This window comes from Solanum tuberosum, unplaced genomic scaffold (genome assembly GCF_000226075.1).
Source record: "Solanum tuberosum cultivar DM 1-3 516 R44 unplaced genomic scaffold, SolTub_3.0 scf00184, whole genome shotgun sequence".
NCBI lineage: Eukaryota > Viridiplantae > Streptophyta > Magnoliopsida > Solanales > Solanaceae > Solanum > Solanum tuberosum.
Genome location: NW_006239109.1, coordinates 455,353 through 472,257, shown reverse-complemented (window position 1 = coordinate 472,257; position 16,905 = coordinate 455,353). Strand labels below are relative to the sequence as shown.

The window sequence follows — 16,905 nt, the reverse complement described above, 5'->3', positions numbered from 1 at the left end:
AAGGGGTGGGGGGAGGGTTTGGGGGGTGGGGTAAAGAACCAAGAAGAGCTGTTTGTGAGAAAATCCCAATGAGAGATCTAAGAGAAATGAGTTGTTTGTTGGATTGGTGGGCTATGAACTGGAGAATTCAATTGAAGGAAGAAGCTTAGCTGTAAGGGAGGTGAATTGGGAAGAGTGAAAAAGACAGAGTACAAGTAGTGAAGCAGAGTTTACAAGCTTTGGATGCATTATGAGTGTTTCATTTGAGTTCTAGTTAGATTTATTTGTAACAAAATGAGATAGTTTTGGCAAGGAAATAGGTGAACATAATCCTTTATATAAAGATAAGAGTTTTAAAAATATAAAAAATAAAAAAGATATTTTGATTATAAGGAAAAATAGATTTAAAAAAGGGGTACAAATACAATTTGATGTGTTGAAGGTGATTTTGATGTTTGATTTTAAAGAGTTGCGATTTTATAGGTGAGTCATTCAGAAGAAGAAGTTTGTCGTCTTTACTTTGATTAGCTAATCGAGTGCACAGGGTTTGTGTTGATGTGCTTGTTTTCATTTGTTTTTGTTAACAATCACAAAGTTCAATATTATTCTTGCTCGCGCTAAATTGTTTTTACTACTTTGACTAACGTCGACATCTCACAAAGGAATGATTTTTTTTCAAAGTCGACTTTCTTTATTGAGCGATTCTCTTTGAGACAATAAAAGTGATGGTTAGGACTGAGTTGTTTGAAATAAATGATAAAGTTTTTCGGGCTTAATTCTAATAAATACTATGTGAAGTGGGCAATCACTTTGCCTTATTAATTTTCTTATATACTCATAATAACTGATCGACACCAGCCTCCTTCATACTTCAAGTCTTCAACTGGTAAACAAATATCTTTAAATGGTCGTAATCGTTGACAATTCAGTCAACGTCTACCATAGGCTCGACAAGTTATCCTCCTAGATTGCTAGAATGTAGTGTATAGTATCTTTTCAATATCGATGACTCTTGATGCAACAAAGGAGAACAACTAGACAAGCGACAAACTATTGTTCATAAGTTGGTCTTAAGTTCGAAAATCAAATCTAGTTCTTCACCTTTCTGGATATAGGATAATCTTTGATTCTCTACGTTCATGATGGTTACAAAATGAAATTCACTCGATTGTCTAATATATATATATATATATATATATATTATTTTAATTTATGTGTCTTAGTTTAACAAAATGTTTTGAGGAAAAAGAACTTTTAAATCATGTGATCTTAAATTAAAAATATATCATATCAAATGTCTTTTGATTATAATTTCAAATTTTTTGGTATATCAAGATGTTGAAATTTACCGAATTACTAAATATATATATATATATATATATTCTCTCGATAATCTTTTTTAAAAAAAGTTTGACACATAATTTTTATTTTTATTTTAAAAATGAAATATTAGCATCACTTTCAGAGTCAAAATATTGGTTGACTCAATCAAAGTATTGACTTGGTCCTCTTAAGAATTGACCAATTCATTCCAAGAAATTCTGATTTCTTCCTTGTACGTAAAGGTTACGATTTTGAAGTTAAATTAGGGCAAAGGCCCTATTGACACAATTTATAGTATTATTAGGTATTAAATTTTTTTGAAAAAAAGAATAAATAAAATAATTAAAATTCGGTAAGAATTGAAGGAGTTGAATTCTGACTTGTATATTATCCATAGTTTTGTTCAAATCATTTTTTAACGGGTCAACAATCCATTTATTTATTAGCTAAGCTTATTTTAATTCACTTGAATTCAACTCGACTCACTTATTTGATACCTCAAGATTTCATCCATGAATATGTGAGATGTTTTATAATGTCTTGCTATATTAATTGATAGAATGGACTATTTTATCTATGATGATCTTGAAGAATATTTATAAATTAATTTTTAGAGTTAGAATTAGGTCAAAGTTCTATTTTCTTAAACCTAAAACTAATGGGGGGGGTTTTCTGTGAGCTTTTTGGGTAGGTTAAAGGAGAATGACTTCTTAAATTGTAAAATGATAACTTTTCTCTTTTGAACTTGAATTGATGAAGTAGGAATAAAGTTATAGTCTTGGTTAAAAATCACAAATTAAATAAATCTATTGTTTGCTTGAAGTTTCTCGACATACGTATAGATTGAGCTAGAATAGATGATATTCCTTAATCGGAACTTTAAGGTTTTAGTCTGATATAAAGAAAATCTTGTGAGTTAGGGAGCGCTTCCCTCTAAATTAATTTTATGTGTGATGAATTTAAATTAATAAAAATCAATATAGGTATCAAACATCAGGAATAGTTATCTGGGAGCAAGGAGTTCATTCGAAACCTTTTCGATAGAAAATTACACTATTGTTGAATCTCGTATGTTTACTTCTTCATATTTTGAACTCTTAATAAAAATTCTGACTCTACCACCTTCGATCATCATAAAAAAAGAAGAAGTTTTTACACATTAAAATAACAAATTGATATCAACAATAAATGAAATACTTCTAGAATTACAATTACTAAGTAAACTAATAAAACAAATGGAATTTTATAGCACCGATCAATCAGTGGAACGTCTTAGAACTTAGGATACTTTTTTTTTTCTTCAAATGTCACAATCTACAAAACAAAATATCTAACTTGGGAATGTGATATATTCAACTCAATAAAAAGAGGTGTCACTTTTTTACAACTTTAATTAGTTCTTCTTTATCACTAATAATTAGTGGGGGATTAAAGGTAAAGTAAAATATTATTATTATTAGTTGACTTTGGAAAAGACAATTGCTGAAAAAAGAAATATCAATAATGTGAATAATTATTTTTTTTCGTGGGACCATCTAAGGCTTTAAAAGATTTTTGATATATAAATTTGGCAATATGCACTTCACATGGACATAAAAATTGTCACAAAAAAATATTCTAAAGTGTTAATTGGACCGTCATATAAATTGGTTAATTAATAAGACAAGAAAAAGAAATATATGTCATGAAGCACTTATATAGATGGTACTTTCCATATTGAGATTTTAAAAATTGTTCTATGAAATTAATCCACTATTTATAGAAAATTGAACTTTAGAACATTTCATTCTCAACTAAAAGTTTAGTATATGTTTCTTGTACGACACAACAATATATAGTATGAGATGCAATATTCCCTTATCATAAAATAGAGAATAATGTGATGATGCGTGTCAACTGATGAAAGAATAGATTGATTCATAAGTTAAAATTAACGAGTTGATAAATATACGTCACAAACGACTGAAATATTTATTTTATCTTCTTATTAAATAAATTTATTCAGATTTTTATCATAAATATAATGGAACCCATAATGACTATTATTATAGTTTGAGTTTCAAGATCAATTGTCCACAACTTTTAAATACAATGTATCTTGTATTTGTCATATTGAGGAAGATATGCATTGAAAATGTTTCATTGCGTGTTGTAGTAGGCAAAATATTTGGGGTAAATTAAGGAGGGGATCTTAATTAAAGCTAGTTGTATTTAATTACTTACTTCATTTCAAAATAAATGATATTTTAATTTGTCATTCTATTTAAAAAGAATTTAAAAAAGAAATTGATTTTATTTTATTAAAATTACCTTTTTTATATAACTAAAAATCATTAATTAACTTTTTCTTTAATTAGAAACATGTTAATAAAACACTTCTTAATTTATAGGATCCTTTAGTTTCTTAAGAGATGTTCAAACTAAAAATTATCGCTTATTTTAGAATGATGGGAGTATAAACAAAGAAACTTAGTAATGAGATTACTATGTTGAAGTATTGATATTAACATGGGTTGTGATATAGTGCTAGGACTGTTTAATCTTTAATCAGAAGTCTCGAATTCAAGCCTTAAATATGAAGAGAATTTTGTTGGTGAGTCACCCTCGAATGAGACCTGCAATGCGTAATTCAAATTTGGTCAAGGCTCCGATGCATGCTCTGAATACCGGATGAAAAAAAAAAAAGTTGAAGCATTGATGGCCACTACAAATCTCACGTGAGATTAATATTGTTATGACGGTGGCCAACGTCCACGTGTGAACTCTGCAGAAATAATGAGCATTAGCCCACTAGCTTGTTGGGACATTGGAACAATAAAGACACGTTAACTAAGCCCAATTGATTCGATGAATGAAATGAACCCACGTTGGTGAAATACTTGGTGAAATACGAGCTTCTTAATTATATATGGCTTGAATAATTCCTTTTTTTTCGGAGCTAGATTTTCGAACGTGGATTAAGCTTTATGCCTAATTTGACATGGTATCAAAGCCAGACAAGACAATGAAACTTGAAATAAAAATGTCCAAATCTGGGCATGGGATTGGGGAGGGAGTGAATAAATGGAATGAATCCACATCGGTGAATGACACAAGAACCGGAGACTGGATCACATTCTCGACTGAATTTAGATTTACAAGTCTCATATTAGGAGATAAAGTACACTCTAACAAGAATGACTCCATACCAATGACTCGAATCCGAGATTGGAATAAAACATAGGATCATTCTGCTGCTTGAAAACCTAACAAGAACAATGCCTCTCAACTCCCAAGCTGCTAGCATTGGACAAATTTATCAGATTAAGCCTAATAACATATAAGTTGTTCAATCACATAATCATCAAGCACATTTTTGGACTCTAACCATACACAAACTCACATTTCATTGGTTAATCACCAAAAACATCTTGAGAATCAACAAAAAGCAAGTAGAGCCTCCAAAATGTATCATTCATATTAACTTCCACAAAGATCTTCTTTGGCTCATAACAACTGGTGATCTTGAAAAAGGAAGAAACACACATATTTACAAGAGAGACAAGAGAAAAGTAGCATTGGTCAATTTCTGTCCAAGATTTACCAGCTTTTGTCCCATCAGAATACCTCTGTGATTTCAACATTCTGTTGATTATTTGGTCTTTGTTCAATCACATTGTTGCTATCTTTAACTGATCTCGATCCTACTATTCTTGTATAGCACTGAGTTAGAACCAAAGAAGCCCATCTAAGAACTACATTTGCACTATTTGCAATTATAGAGCTTAAATATAGCCAGTGTTTTCTGACTAAACGAGCGATTGAGATCAAAAATACAATTCCACATATAACAGCTGAAATAAGTAATGGACCTGAGAACAACTCTGGTCCTAATCCAGGATCATGTTCCACAGCTGATGAAGAAGAGCAATTTGAAGAAATAAGCATTTGTTCTTCTAGTTGTCTGATCTCTCCACTCTGCGAGACTTTAAGAACAGCTTCTGAGATATCAACTGCTAAGGGAGAACCCTTTGGGAAGACCTGATAGATTAAAATATCAAGAGTCAGAAACTACTTAAGGATTTAAATAGGCTAACAGAAAGGGTTGATTTCGCGCATGGTCACCAAACTTTGTCCATTATGATAAGAGTAACTAAATTATGTTGTCATATTAGAGTAACTAAACAATAAAATCATTCATTTGTGCCTACTAAATTAGCTTTGTCACATTAAAGTAACTTAACTTTACTCGCTGTAAGAGTACAGTCACTATATGACAAAACCGTTAGTGACTTACCTTACTATTATAACGAGTAAATTTCGGATTTCAAGTTGAAAAAAGATGTGACTTTACTATGACAGTGAGTAAAGTTCAGTGAGTATACGTGAAATTAATCCTCTAAAGATGGAGATCATAAAAAGATTGGAAAGCTAAAAAGATGTAATATTGATCTTACAAAGCCAAATCCACCAAGTTTATAGACCGGTCCTGACTTGGTGTAACCTTTGCAGAACTTAGCAAGGAAAACTTTGGCATGTGGAACTACAAAGAAAGCAGCAGAAATTTCTCCCTTCTCAAAAGCATTAGGGTAGTCATTGATTGAACTGATTTGCTTGATGTTCTCTGGCTTGAATTGCAAATTCACCAGATATTTGATTATAAATGACTTGTTATTGCAACCAACTGCAGCATTGGTCCTTAGAAGATAGTCAACATTTACTACAGAAGGTTCCAGCCTAGGAACTGTCATAATGGAGGAAAGAAGTGCAGTAAAGCAAGCTGTGACAATGACAACTACACATAGCCATGTAGTCAGCACAAGTCGAGATAGATTGCTTCTGATCAATTCTCCTGTAATGATTTCCCAAATTGGAGTTATAAGCTTTTGAATTAGACCAAAGTGTAAGCAGTAGTTCTGTATATCTTTATTCTAAAAGGAAAAAGTCCAAATTTATTTCTCCATTATACAAAATATGTCAGATTTTACCCTCCGTTGTACTTTGGATCTTTTATATGTTTACCGTTAGCACATCTTCTCGGATTTTCCCTAGACTTTAAGGAAGCTCCACATAGATAAGGAAGGATCCCATGTGTCAAAGCATTTCAGTAAAAAGTTCAGAATTTACTCAACTACTTTTGACTATGGTTTAACATTAGTACATTACCATCTGTTATACTTCAGATGGAGACAAATACTAGAAAATTTGCTAACAAAAAGAGTATAACAAAGAGGAAGATTAGGATATTTCATATAGTAAAAGAGTACTTTTTTTGCCCTTTTTCTGTTCTCCATTCGTTCCACTTTATTTGACATAGTTTGACTCCACATGTAGTTTAAGAAGAGAAACAAAGACTTCTAAAACTTGTGGCTTTAAACATGTCATAACATTCATTTGCTATGAAAGCTTCTCATTAAGGAAATATAAAAATGGGACATTGTTTTTTGTACGAACTAATAAAATAGTGTGAAAGAAGATGATAAAGGGGAAGCATAATGCATTTCTAAGTTTGAAACTTACTTTGTGAAAAAGATAGAACAGTGACAGAGAACCAAAGCATGGATCCAATAAGCTGAGGGAAAGAACCACTGAAATCTGGGTTGTCATTTACATACTCATTTAACCAGATGACAACTCCTGTAGACATGCTCATCACTGCCAGCAGCATCCACAACTTCAACTTGAAGGCCTTAATAACAATAAAATGGGTCTTTTTGAGTCTTGGTCTTTCAGTCACTACCATGACAAGTCCAGAGTCAATATAGGGCTGTGAAAATTCTGCAAGCTCATAGCGATCAGGCAATATTTCTGTGTCACCTACCGCTGCATCCAGACTCTATTCATGAACTGGTGAGTATTTGCAGATGTTAAAAAGAAAAACACTAGCAACAATGAGTTCTAAGTAGCAGATTTTACTAATTGATGATGAAGAAAATCTTAAGGGAAAAAGGTCAAACATACCCCCGCTATACGAAATATCTCAACTTTACCTTCCCTTATACTTTGGGGTCATTCATACCCTTGTCCTTAGCAAATGACCAAGACCATCACCAGATTCATCTCAAGAAGACGATTCCAAAATACTAATCAAAATTGAATTTTGATGTCATTTGCCTTGCCATTACTTCTTGTACTTTCTACTGATGATGTTGTTGTCAAATGAATTGAACTGTTAGTTTATTGAGAATAACTCTAGTCCTAAGTTTTTTCAAGAATAGCATTTCATTTGACGAGAGGTTTTTTGTTACCCTTGACCTTACCCGATCTCCAATTTGAAGTATAACAGATAGTAATTTTTAAAAGTATATTACTCCCTCCGTTTCAAAAAGACTGACCTCATTTCCTTTTTAGTCTGTTTCAAAAAGAATGACCTCTTTCTTTTTTGGTAACATTTTAATTTCAGCTTTTCACGTGGCATGTTTAAGGCCACAAGATTAAAGGGAAATTCTGTGCATTTGACATAACTTTAATTTAAGACCACAAGATTCAAAAGTCTTCTTTATTTTCTTAAACTCCGTGTCAAATCAAACTAGACCATTCTTTGTGAAACGGAGGGAGTAATAGATTTCGACCTTTTGAAGTATTTGGACATGTGGAATCTACACAGTCCAAGATGCAGCTTGTAAAAGTCAAGGGAAAATACGGGATAATTTGCTATCAACAAGGGTACGAGGGACTCCAAGTATAACAGAAAGTAAAAGTGAAAAGTTTGTATAGCAGAGGAATAATTTTAGTAACAATGACAACAACACCAAAATACTCAGTATAGTTCCACTAGTGGGGTCTGGGGAGGGTGGGTTGTATGCGACCTTCCCCCTACCTTGTGAAGGTAGAGAGGTGGTTTCCGATAGACCCTTGACTTAAGTATATCATATAAAAGATCAAGTTTGTAAAGCAAACATATTCGAAGAATTCATACTGAAAATAATGAAGATTAGAATAGTAACAGCAACAAAATAATACGATAACTGAAGGAACGGAAAAACCAACAATACTAATAACAAAGAATAAGATAGTAGGAGAGTAATAATAATAATACAGAAAAAGAAAACTAGACAACATTACTGACCTTCTATCCTAGTCCTCGACCTCCATATCTTACTATCTAGGGTCACGTCTTCGGTGAGCTGCAACTAAGTCATGTCCTATCTAATCACCTCTGCCCAAGATTTCTTCGGTCTATCTCTACCTCTCCTAACACCCACTAAAGTCAACCTCTCGCACCTCCTCAGTGGGGAACTGTGCATCTTCTTTTCACATACCCGAACCATCTCAACCTCGCCTCTCCCATCTTGTCCACCACAGAGGCCACCCCACCTTGTCCCAGATAGCTTCATTCTGATCCTTTCTCTCCTAGTAGCACATACATCCATCTCAATATCCTCATTTATGCTACTCCCATATTTTGGACTGGCGAGTACTTGACAGGCCAACACTCCGCCTAATGCAACATAGCTGGTCTGATCACCACTATATAAAATGTGTTGAAACTTTTTCCAAATTTTAAAATTTGAACCAGAAAATGCTTAGAAATGCTACACACTAAAAGCAGATGGAATGGTTAAGTTAGAGTCATAATGTACATACCTTGTTTGAAACTCCTTCAACCATTTCATCATAATTACCATAGAAGGGAACAAGAACATAGGGCAGATAATATGGAAGTTGCCTTACTGCTGCTTCAAAAACATGAACTGAAAATCCATCAATCAGAGTCTCATTCCTCTCTTGGTTAAATTTAACTTTCACAAACTGATTAAATGCACCCCTTGCCGGTACCCCAATCCTAAGTGGTTTTTCTAGGCCACCAATTGTCCACCCTTTTGGAACAGTTTGCTTACCACCAGGCCACAAAATTGACCCCAAATCCCCTTCTAAACCGTTGCCAATTTTCAACTTCATCCCATTGTATTCAACAAGATCCTCAGAAAAACCAAACTCTGGTGACCAAAATGACACTTCTCTGTAGCTTTTGCCAATCACATTAATGATCCTGAAGGTTGGCTTTTGATATAACATGCCATTCTTGAAGCTAACTTTCCCACTTAAACCTTCAAAATCACTCAACAAAATGCTTTTCACTAGTTCACTTGAATCACTTCTGGATAACTTCTCCATGGCTTTAGCAGTTGCCCATGTTGCATCATAAGCCTTGAGAGCATATGCGCTAGGACTTGGATACCCTTCTTCTTCTTCAGGATATTCTGATCTGTACTTTCTCCTGAACTTAACATTGAACTCTCTAAAAGACTCAGTTTTTTCATTAACATTTGCCTTAAAACCAATAACACCTTGCATGTTCAGTAAAACAGAGGGTTCAACAGAGTCAAGAAGACTTGCCATACTGTCTGAAACAATCCATACATAATCCTTCCCCATCATTCCCATTTCTGTTGCCACCTCAAAAAGAACCAAACCAAAGTGTAAAGAACATTGTGCCACCACAAAAACTTTAACATTCTTGATTCTTAACTTCTCCAGCTCTTCTTGAATGAAAGATTTTGCATTTGAAACAGAGAACAAAGGAGGAAAAGCTAAATGATATTCAATAGAAGAGTCAACAAGCTTGAGTGAATCAGAAAGGTGAGTGATTAGCCCAAAATCCAAATTGGAGAAACTGTTACTAATTTCATATAAAGCTATCACCTTTCTCCATTTGAAATGTCCAATCAATGCAGCAAAGCATTGCATTTGGGATTTAACATCATTACTCATTTGGATTAGTGAAGGTGGTTCTGTGAGTAATATTGTCGAATAGGTGGCAGCTGGACTTAGAGAAATAATGGGAATATCCTTGTAGGCTTCATCATCAAAGTCAGAAAATACAGCAGCTTCTTGGTGTGTCAATGGTCCAAGGATGGCATGTACTTGCTTCTTGTTGGCAAGATAAGTTGCTGCAAAATTTTAAGGTCAGTCAGGTCTCTTTAACATAATTTTACATAACATGGTTAAACGCTTCAACACGATATCAGAATATATAAAGATTATAAAATTGAGTTTTACCACAATTCTTTCAATGTGTCCATTGTTGAAGATATAATTAAATAAATAAAAGTTTGTTCTATCCAATGGTTAAAGTGTTTTTCAAATGAGATGATACAACAATTATTTGTTATTGAATTAAAGCTAAATCCAAAGGTCAATGATTTAAGAGGGAGGCTAGGAATGTGCGAAAAATCGAACCGACCAATCAACAAAATCGAAAAAATGTTATTGGTTTATTGTTATTGGGTTAACAGGTTTTTAATGGTTTTATAAAAAAAATTATTGGGTTTGCGGTTCGATGTTAGTTTTTAATATTGAGTTATTGGGTAAATTGATAACCCATTAAGACGGTAGTAATTTACTACTTTTACCCGAGCATAAATATTAAATATTAATTTCAATACCTTACTGGTTAGTAGTTAGTGTCTTTGCCCTTAAACCATCAATTCGCACTTCACATTGACTTTGAGTTCACAAATTTACATTATATAAAACGTCAAAATCTAAAGTACGAACTTTATTCCTCTTAATTTCTCTTTGTGTTACACTTGTATATTGTTTCTATTTTATGAGCAGTTGTAAAGTTACATTTTTGTCTTGTCGCGTCAAATTTGTTAGAGAAGTCATATATTTTTTTATAAGCATTTTTTTATTGGTTAAATTGAAAATCGAACCGTTAAGGATCAAAATTGATAAAAAATATCTTATTGATTTAACATATTTAAAGACTGAAATCCGATAAATCGAACCGACCAATAAGAGGCATAGGCTATAGGGTTGGTCGAGAGTCTAATAGTCAAATCTAATGGTAGTCCAAACACATTTTTATACTTTGATGTGAAAGGATAACTACTTAATAGTATAAACAAGTATATACTCTTGATTTTTGAGATTGTTTGGTTCACGGATTAAGTTATTTTGGTATTATAATTTTGGAATTATGATTTTTGGACTAATTTATCTTTAACAGGGATGTGGGATAAAATAACTTCAAGTTTTATGAGATAATAGTGGGATAAATTATATTTAACCAAACAAAGTAAAAATTTGATCACAAACTTAATTTAGAGATATTCCACCTTAGCTTACGTCACGAACCAAAACAACTTGAATGGTATAACTAATTGGCAAAATGGTCTGATGAACCCTTATACTTGTATGTATTTGTATTCCAAACCCTCCTACTTAACCTTTTGTCAACTAAACCCTTAAACTCGTTAAAACACTATATTTTAAACATTTTTCTCATTAGATCTTTGTGTGTGTAATCCAACTTCTTACACATGCAATTCCATGTCATTTTTCAATGACACGTCAGAAATTAAATATTAAGAAAATAAAAAAAATCAAATATTTAATTTTTGTAAATGCTAAAAAAATTTAATTAGTCATGTTCTTCAACCTTCATATATTCTTACAATTTGAGCACCAAATTCATGCCAAATAAATGAAAATCTTCTTTATTTGACTTGAAATTTCAACTACAAGTTTACTAACACAAATCCAACGAGCCTCAATCACAAATTTGAATTAATTTCACAAATTCATAAGACCCATTTGTTGTTCTTCAAGCTTTCTCAAGCTTATCAATGGAGTTCTCAACTTTTTCAATACCCACCATCACCCTTTACGTTAATGCATATCTTAAACTTTTCATATATGTATGTGTTTGCAACAAATTTTAAACATATGAAAAATAAATAAACCACACAAATAAAATATGAAGAAACATGAATATTTTATTGATAATAGTGCGGGTACAATTCTGTTCCTCCCTTGATTCTACTCTCCTAAGATTTATCCATGATTCGAGGGCCGTTAGTGGCGTATTTCTCGAACTAGAATGATTTAGACTTGAACTCTATATGAATATTCCATGACTTTTGTGGAATATTCGAGATTTTGATCTTTAAAAATACCCAAGAGTTTATGGGATATTTTGAGATGTCTTTTAAGGGAATTTAGTACCATTTATATAGACATGAACTAGGGTTTAGGGTTGAGTAGCCTCCAAGAATTCTAATTGAAACTGAACACACTTTTTAGAGTCCCAATTTGAATTGAATACGTCTTGTAGAATCCAACAAAATTTCAATGTCTACAGTATGATATATACATGTTATTTATACTTAAAATTACCATAACAAAATATTTGTTTAATACAGCAAGTTTTATACAAAAGATTATTTTTCCTATATAGGTGAAAGTGTGAACCAAAAGGACTCCTTATGAGCTTGCGAGGACTTGATGATGTTCTCATCACTTCCTCATTACCTCTATATATATCAAAATAGGTTAGATCGAAGATTTGAAATTTATGAATTCTAAATTTTATAATTTGTACATATATACTAGTAAAATGATTTTTTTTTAGATAAACTAGTATATTTAACACTATATTTCATGCCGGGGTAAGAAAGTAAAGAAAATAAAGAAGATATATGATATATATAGAGAGAGAGTAAGAATTTACCAAGGGAAGCTGCAGGACCATGAGAATAATAAGCAAAGTTGAAACCTAACTGTGAACATTTGGAATTTTGGGCATTGAAATCATCAACAGCCATTTCCATAGCTATCTTTTGCTCTTTGCCAACTCTTGTTGTTGGATTAATAATTGCTCCTATTCTCCATATTATCATGTTACAATCATCATATATTGAATCATTTTTGTTATAAGCCAATGAAAATGCTACATGATGAATCAATAAGAAGTAGACCAACAAGGAGAAGACAGTATTAGTAGTAGCACTTCTCATTTTGCTATGGCTAGACTATTGGTTGGCGGTTGCTGTGTCATATATGAAGGGGCTATAAAAGAAGGGCCCCAATAATTTATGTCCCAGTTTCAAACAAGTTGAAATTGGTTATATATATGAATCTTTGTTTGAATTCATATCATATCATCATCATAACAAATAAAATAAAATAAAACTGAAAGAAACATTAAATAATAATGATAATAATGCTCCCTATGTCCCTAATTACTAATTCACTTTTGAATTGACACATCTATTAAGAAAACAATGATTGACATAGCGAGTTTACCGTTTTACCCCTATTAATTATGATGTGGATGAATTAAAGTTTTCAAGAAGTTCTACATTTTTTAAAGTAATTAATTGAGGATATAATAGGTAAAAAAAGTTGTTATTTCTTGATTTGTCAAAATGGACAACTAAAAAAGGAAAGTGAACAAATAATTAGGGACAAAGGAAATAATAATAATAATAATAATAATAATAATAATAATAATAATAATAATAATAATAATAATAATAATAATAATAATAATAATAATAATAATAATAATAATAATAATAATAATAATAATAATAATAATAATAATAATAATAATAATAATAATAATAATAATAATAATAATAATAATAATAATAATAATAATAATAATAATAATAATAATAATAATAATAATAATAATAATAATAATAATAATAATAATAATAATAATAATAATAATAATAATAATAATAATAATAATAATAATAATAATAATAATAATAATAATAATAATAATAATAATAATAATAATAATAATAATAATAATAATAATAATAATAATAATAATAATAATAATAATAATAATAATAATAATAATAATAATAATAATAATAATAATAATAATAATAATAATAATAATAATAATAATAATAATAATAATAATAATAATAATAATAATAATAATAATAATAATAATAATAATAATAATAATAATAATAATAATAATAATAATAATAATAATAATAATAATAATAATAATAATAATAATAATAATAATAATAATAATAATAATAATAATAATAATAATAATAATAATAATAATAATAATAATAATAATAATAATAATAATAATAATAATAATAATAATAATAATAATAATAATAATAATAATAATAATAATAATAATAATAATAATAATAATAATAATAATAATAATAATAATAATAATAATAATAATAATAATAATAATAATAATAATAATAATAATAATAATAATAATAATAATAATAATAATAATAATAATAATAATAATAATAATAATAATAATAATAATAATAATAATAATAATAATAATAATAATAATAATAATAATAATAATAATAATAAAAGTTCCGTTCGAGTCTAAAACTTATCCACAACTAGTAGTTATCACTATATGAATCTTTTTCTTTCATTGTATTTTATCTTTAGCTAAGTCTGTATAGATACCAAATATTTAAAGGTCTTTCGAGACCATTTCCTTCTATATGATTTTAGGTCTACCTCGTCCCTCTTTAACACCTTCACTTACCATAATTTTACACCTACGAATTGATATATCTATAGATCAACACAAAATATGTCTAAACTATCTCAAGTGACCTTCTCAATTTTTATCCTCAATATATGCTACTTGCACTTTCTGCTAGGAGATGAACCAAGATCACTTTTTGTTTTCCTTTTTAACTTACACACTTTAATATCAGTTAGTTACTAGCTACCTCCTACCGGTATCATTTATTAATACTATCCCTAAAGTTTTATGTATATGAAAAGAATCACTAATTATAATATATTTTCTTTGTATCTGTTTGAAATTTGTATCTTTGATTTTCTATAATCTTCACATATTTCATTGGTCCCCAGCCCAATTGCAGAAGGACAAAGACTTTTTATAAGGAAATATAAAGTTGACTTTTTCAAATAATCTTCCTTAGGTGAGGACCTGTTCAAGCTGACTGGACATAATAATTAAGGTCGGTGTATACTAGTCAAGCTACTATAACTATATTGCAAATTAAATTCAACAAATCCATATATAATTAGTGAGTTAATATAAACATGTCACTAATCACTACTACATCAATATAGCAAGTTCATCAACTCAACAAATCTAGTGTTAATTAAAATATGTTTTTCACTCACTTCATTGACCACTAGATTCAGTGGCGTAGCAACACTCATGTCACGGTGTCCAATTGGACACCTTTAGTCGAAAAACTATACCGTATATACAAATAAATGATAAATAAAGTGGTTAAATAACATATTCTGGACATCCTTGATATAACAATATGATGTAGTCCAATGGTTTCAGGCGCCTTAAAAAAGCAGAGACAAGCAAACTTAAAGTGTTTGTGTGTTTGAATCCTGAATACAAATTTCTAGCTCTGACACTTACTACATCATGTCACACAAAAGGGATTAAGACTCTAAAGGGTCGTTTGGTTGGTGAGATAAGAATAACAATTCTGAAATAAATTTGTAGACACGTAATTTTTGACTGAACTTGATGTTTTACACACATTTTAGTGGTTAAATATTTCTTTTACGTTTAAATTAAATATTTTGGTTTTATCATTTTTTAGTAAGTTTAGTGTAAAAATATTTGAAAACCACAAAAATAGAGCCATGTTTTAAATTAAGTTTTGTTTTCAATTTATTCAAAAAAAGAAGAAAATGTTCAAAAAATATATGTTTTCTTTTAATGTATATTTAATAAATAGATTAGTGTTTCTTAATTATATTTTTAATTAGCTATTTAAAATTTTCTTAAATTTATATTAATTTAAAATAATTAGTTAGTAATTATATTTATATATACCTACACACTACCCCACTTCCTCAACTCACCCTCACAAGTGACACACGACACACACAACACATACACAACACACCCCATATATCCTATAAATATACTACAACAACACAGGGGACGGGGATGAGAAAAAAAAAACAAAAAAGAGATACACAAAAAAGCAACATTACACTACCAAAAAAGAACACCACCAGCAAAACAAGAAAAAACAGACGGGAGATGAAGAAAAGAAAAAAGAAAAATCATCCTAAACACACACGAAAAAAAAAACAAAAATCCCACAACCCGTCACATTTTTTATTTATATTTTCTTTCACTCACAAACAAAAGCTGAGGTCGAGGTTCACTTTCGTAGTTTCGAGTTCGTGGTTCCTTATTAGGATTGCTCTCTTTTTGTGAGTTTGAGTTTCACAAGAGGTACTATTTAACATTTATTTTTAATTTGATTTTCATGATTATATAGTACTTAATTCCAATGTTATGAATTGGCTCAAAATTTATGTTTGTTCAACTTTTTCATTATAATATTGAAATATGGTAAACATGTGTATTGTTAAATTTAGAATAAATTTTATATAATATCGTATTTTGATCTTTATGTCTATTATTCGGTGATACCGTTCTTGCTCCTATTTTACCGCACAAATTCATATTCTGTTTTTTTTTACTTATGTTTTTTTAATTTGTGAATCCAAGCATGAAGAAAGTTATTATTGAATTAATATGTAAAGTTATTTATTTATGTGAGGATCTTATCATGAGTTGTATATTTAGTGTATTCGAACACTTATGTATTTGAGCATAGAGTTGAGGCTTCTAGGTTATTAATATCGTGAGAATAAACTTGCTTCAGTGTTATAACGAATAATACATCTAATTGTTGTCTTCATATTATAATGCAAGTTGTTTGTCAACTTTATTCATTTTCCTTAATACGTATATGGTATCTTTAACATGATAGGTGTGTTTGTTTATTATTTTTATCATCACTTGTTCAATAAATATAAACAATAAAGAAGAATTGGATTAAACATGATAAA

The 16,905-nt window shown here is 29.9% G+C and overlaps 1 protein-coding gene across 1 annotated transcript; it reads right to left on the bottom strand.

Moving 5' to 3' along the window:
* Window positions 1-4,671: 4,671 nt before the first annotated feature.
* LOC102596125 (glutamate receptor 2.9-like) lies at window positions 4,672-13,064 on the bottom strand. Its single transcript, XM_006354817.2, has 5 exons — window positions 12,740-13,064; window positions 8,869-10,175; window positions 6,802-7,117; window positions 5,739-6,133; window positions 4,672-5,322 (listed from the first exon to the last, which is right to left on the bottom strand). The coding sequence occupies exons 1-5, from the start codon at window positions 13,023-13,025 to the stop codon at window positions 4,900-4,902; spliced, it is 2,727 nt and encodes a 908-aa protein (XP_006354879.1). The 5' UTR covers window positions 13,026-13,064; the 3' UTR covers window positions 4,672-4,899.
* Window positions 13,065-16,905: the final 3,841 nt, after the last annotated feature.

What these genes read in the sequence shown, in the direction of transcription:
- LOC102596125 (XM_006354817.2), bottom strand. Translation starts at nt 13,025, where the DNA reads ATGAGAAGTGCTACTACTAATACTGTCTTCTCCTTGTTGGTCTACTTC. An exon ending in TTGAAGGAGTTTCAAACAAG is followed by an intron (nt 7,118 to 8,868) that starts GTATGTACATTA and finishes GTTCATGAATAG; the next exon opens with AGTCTGGATGCAGCGGTAGG. An exon ending in AACTTGGTGGATTTGGCTTT is followed by an intron (nt 5,323 to 5,738) that starts GTAAGATCAATA and finishes TTAATCTATCAG; the next exon opens with GTCTTCCCAAAGGGTTCTCC.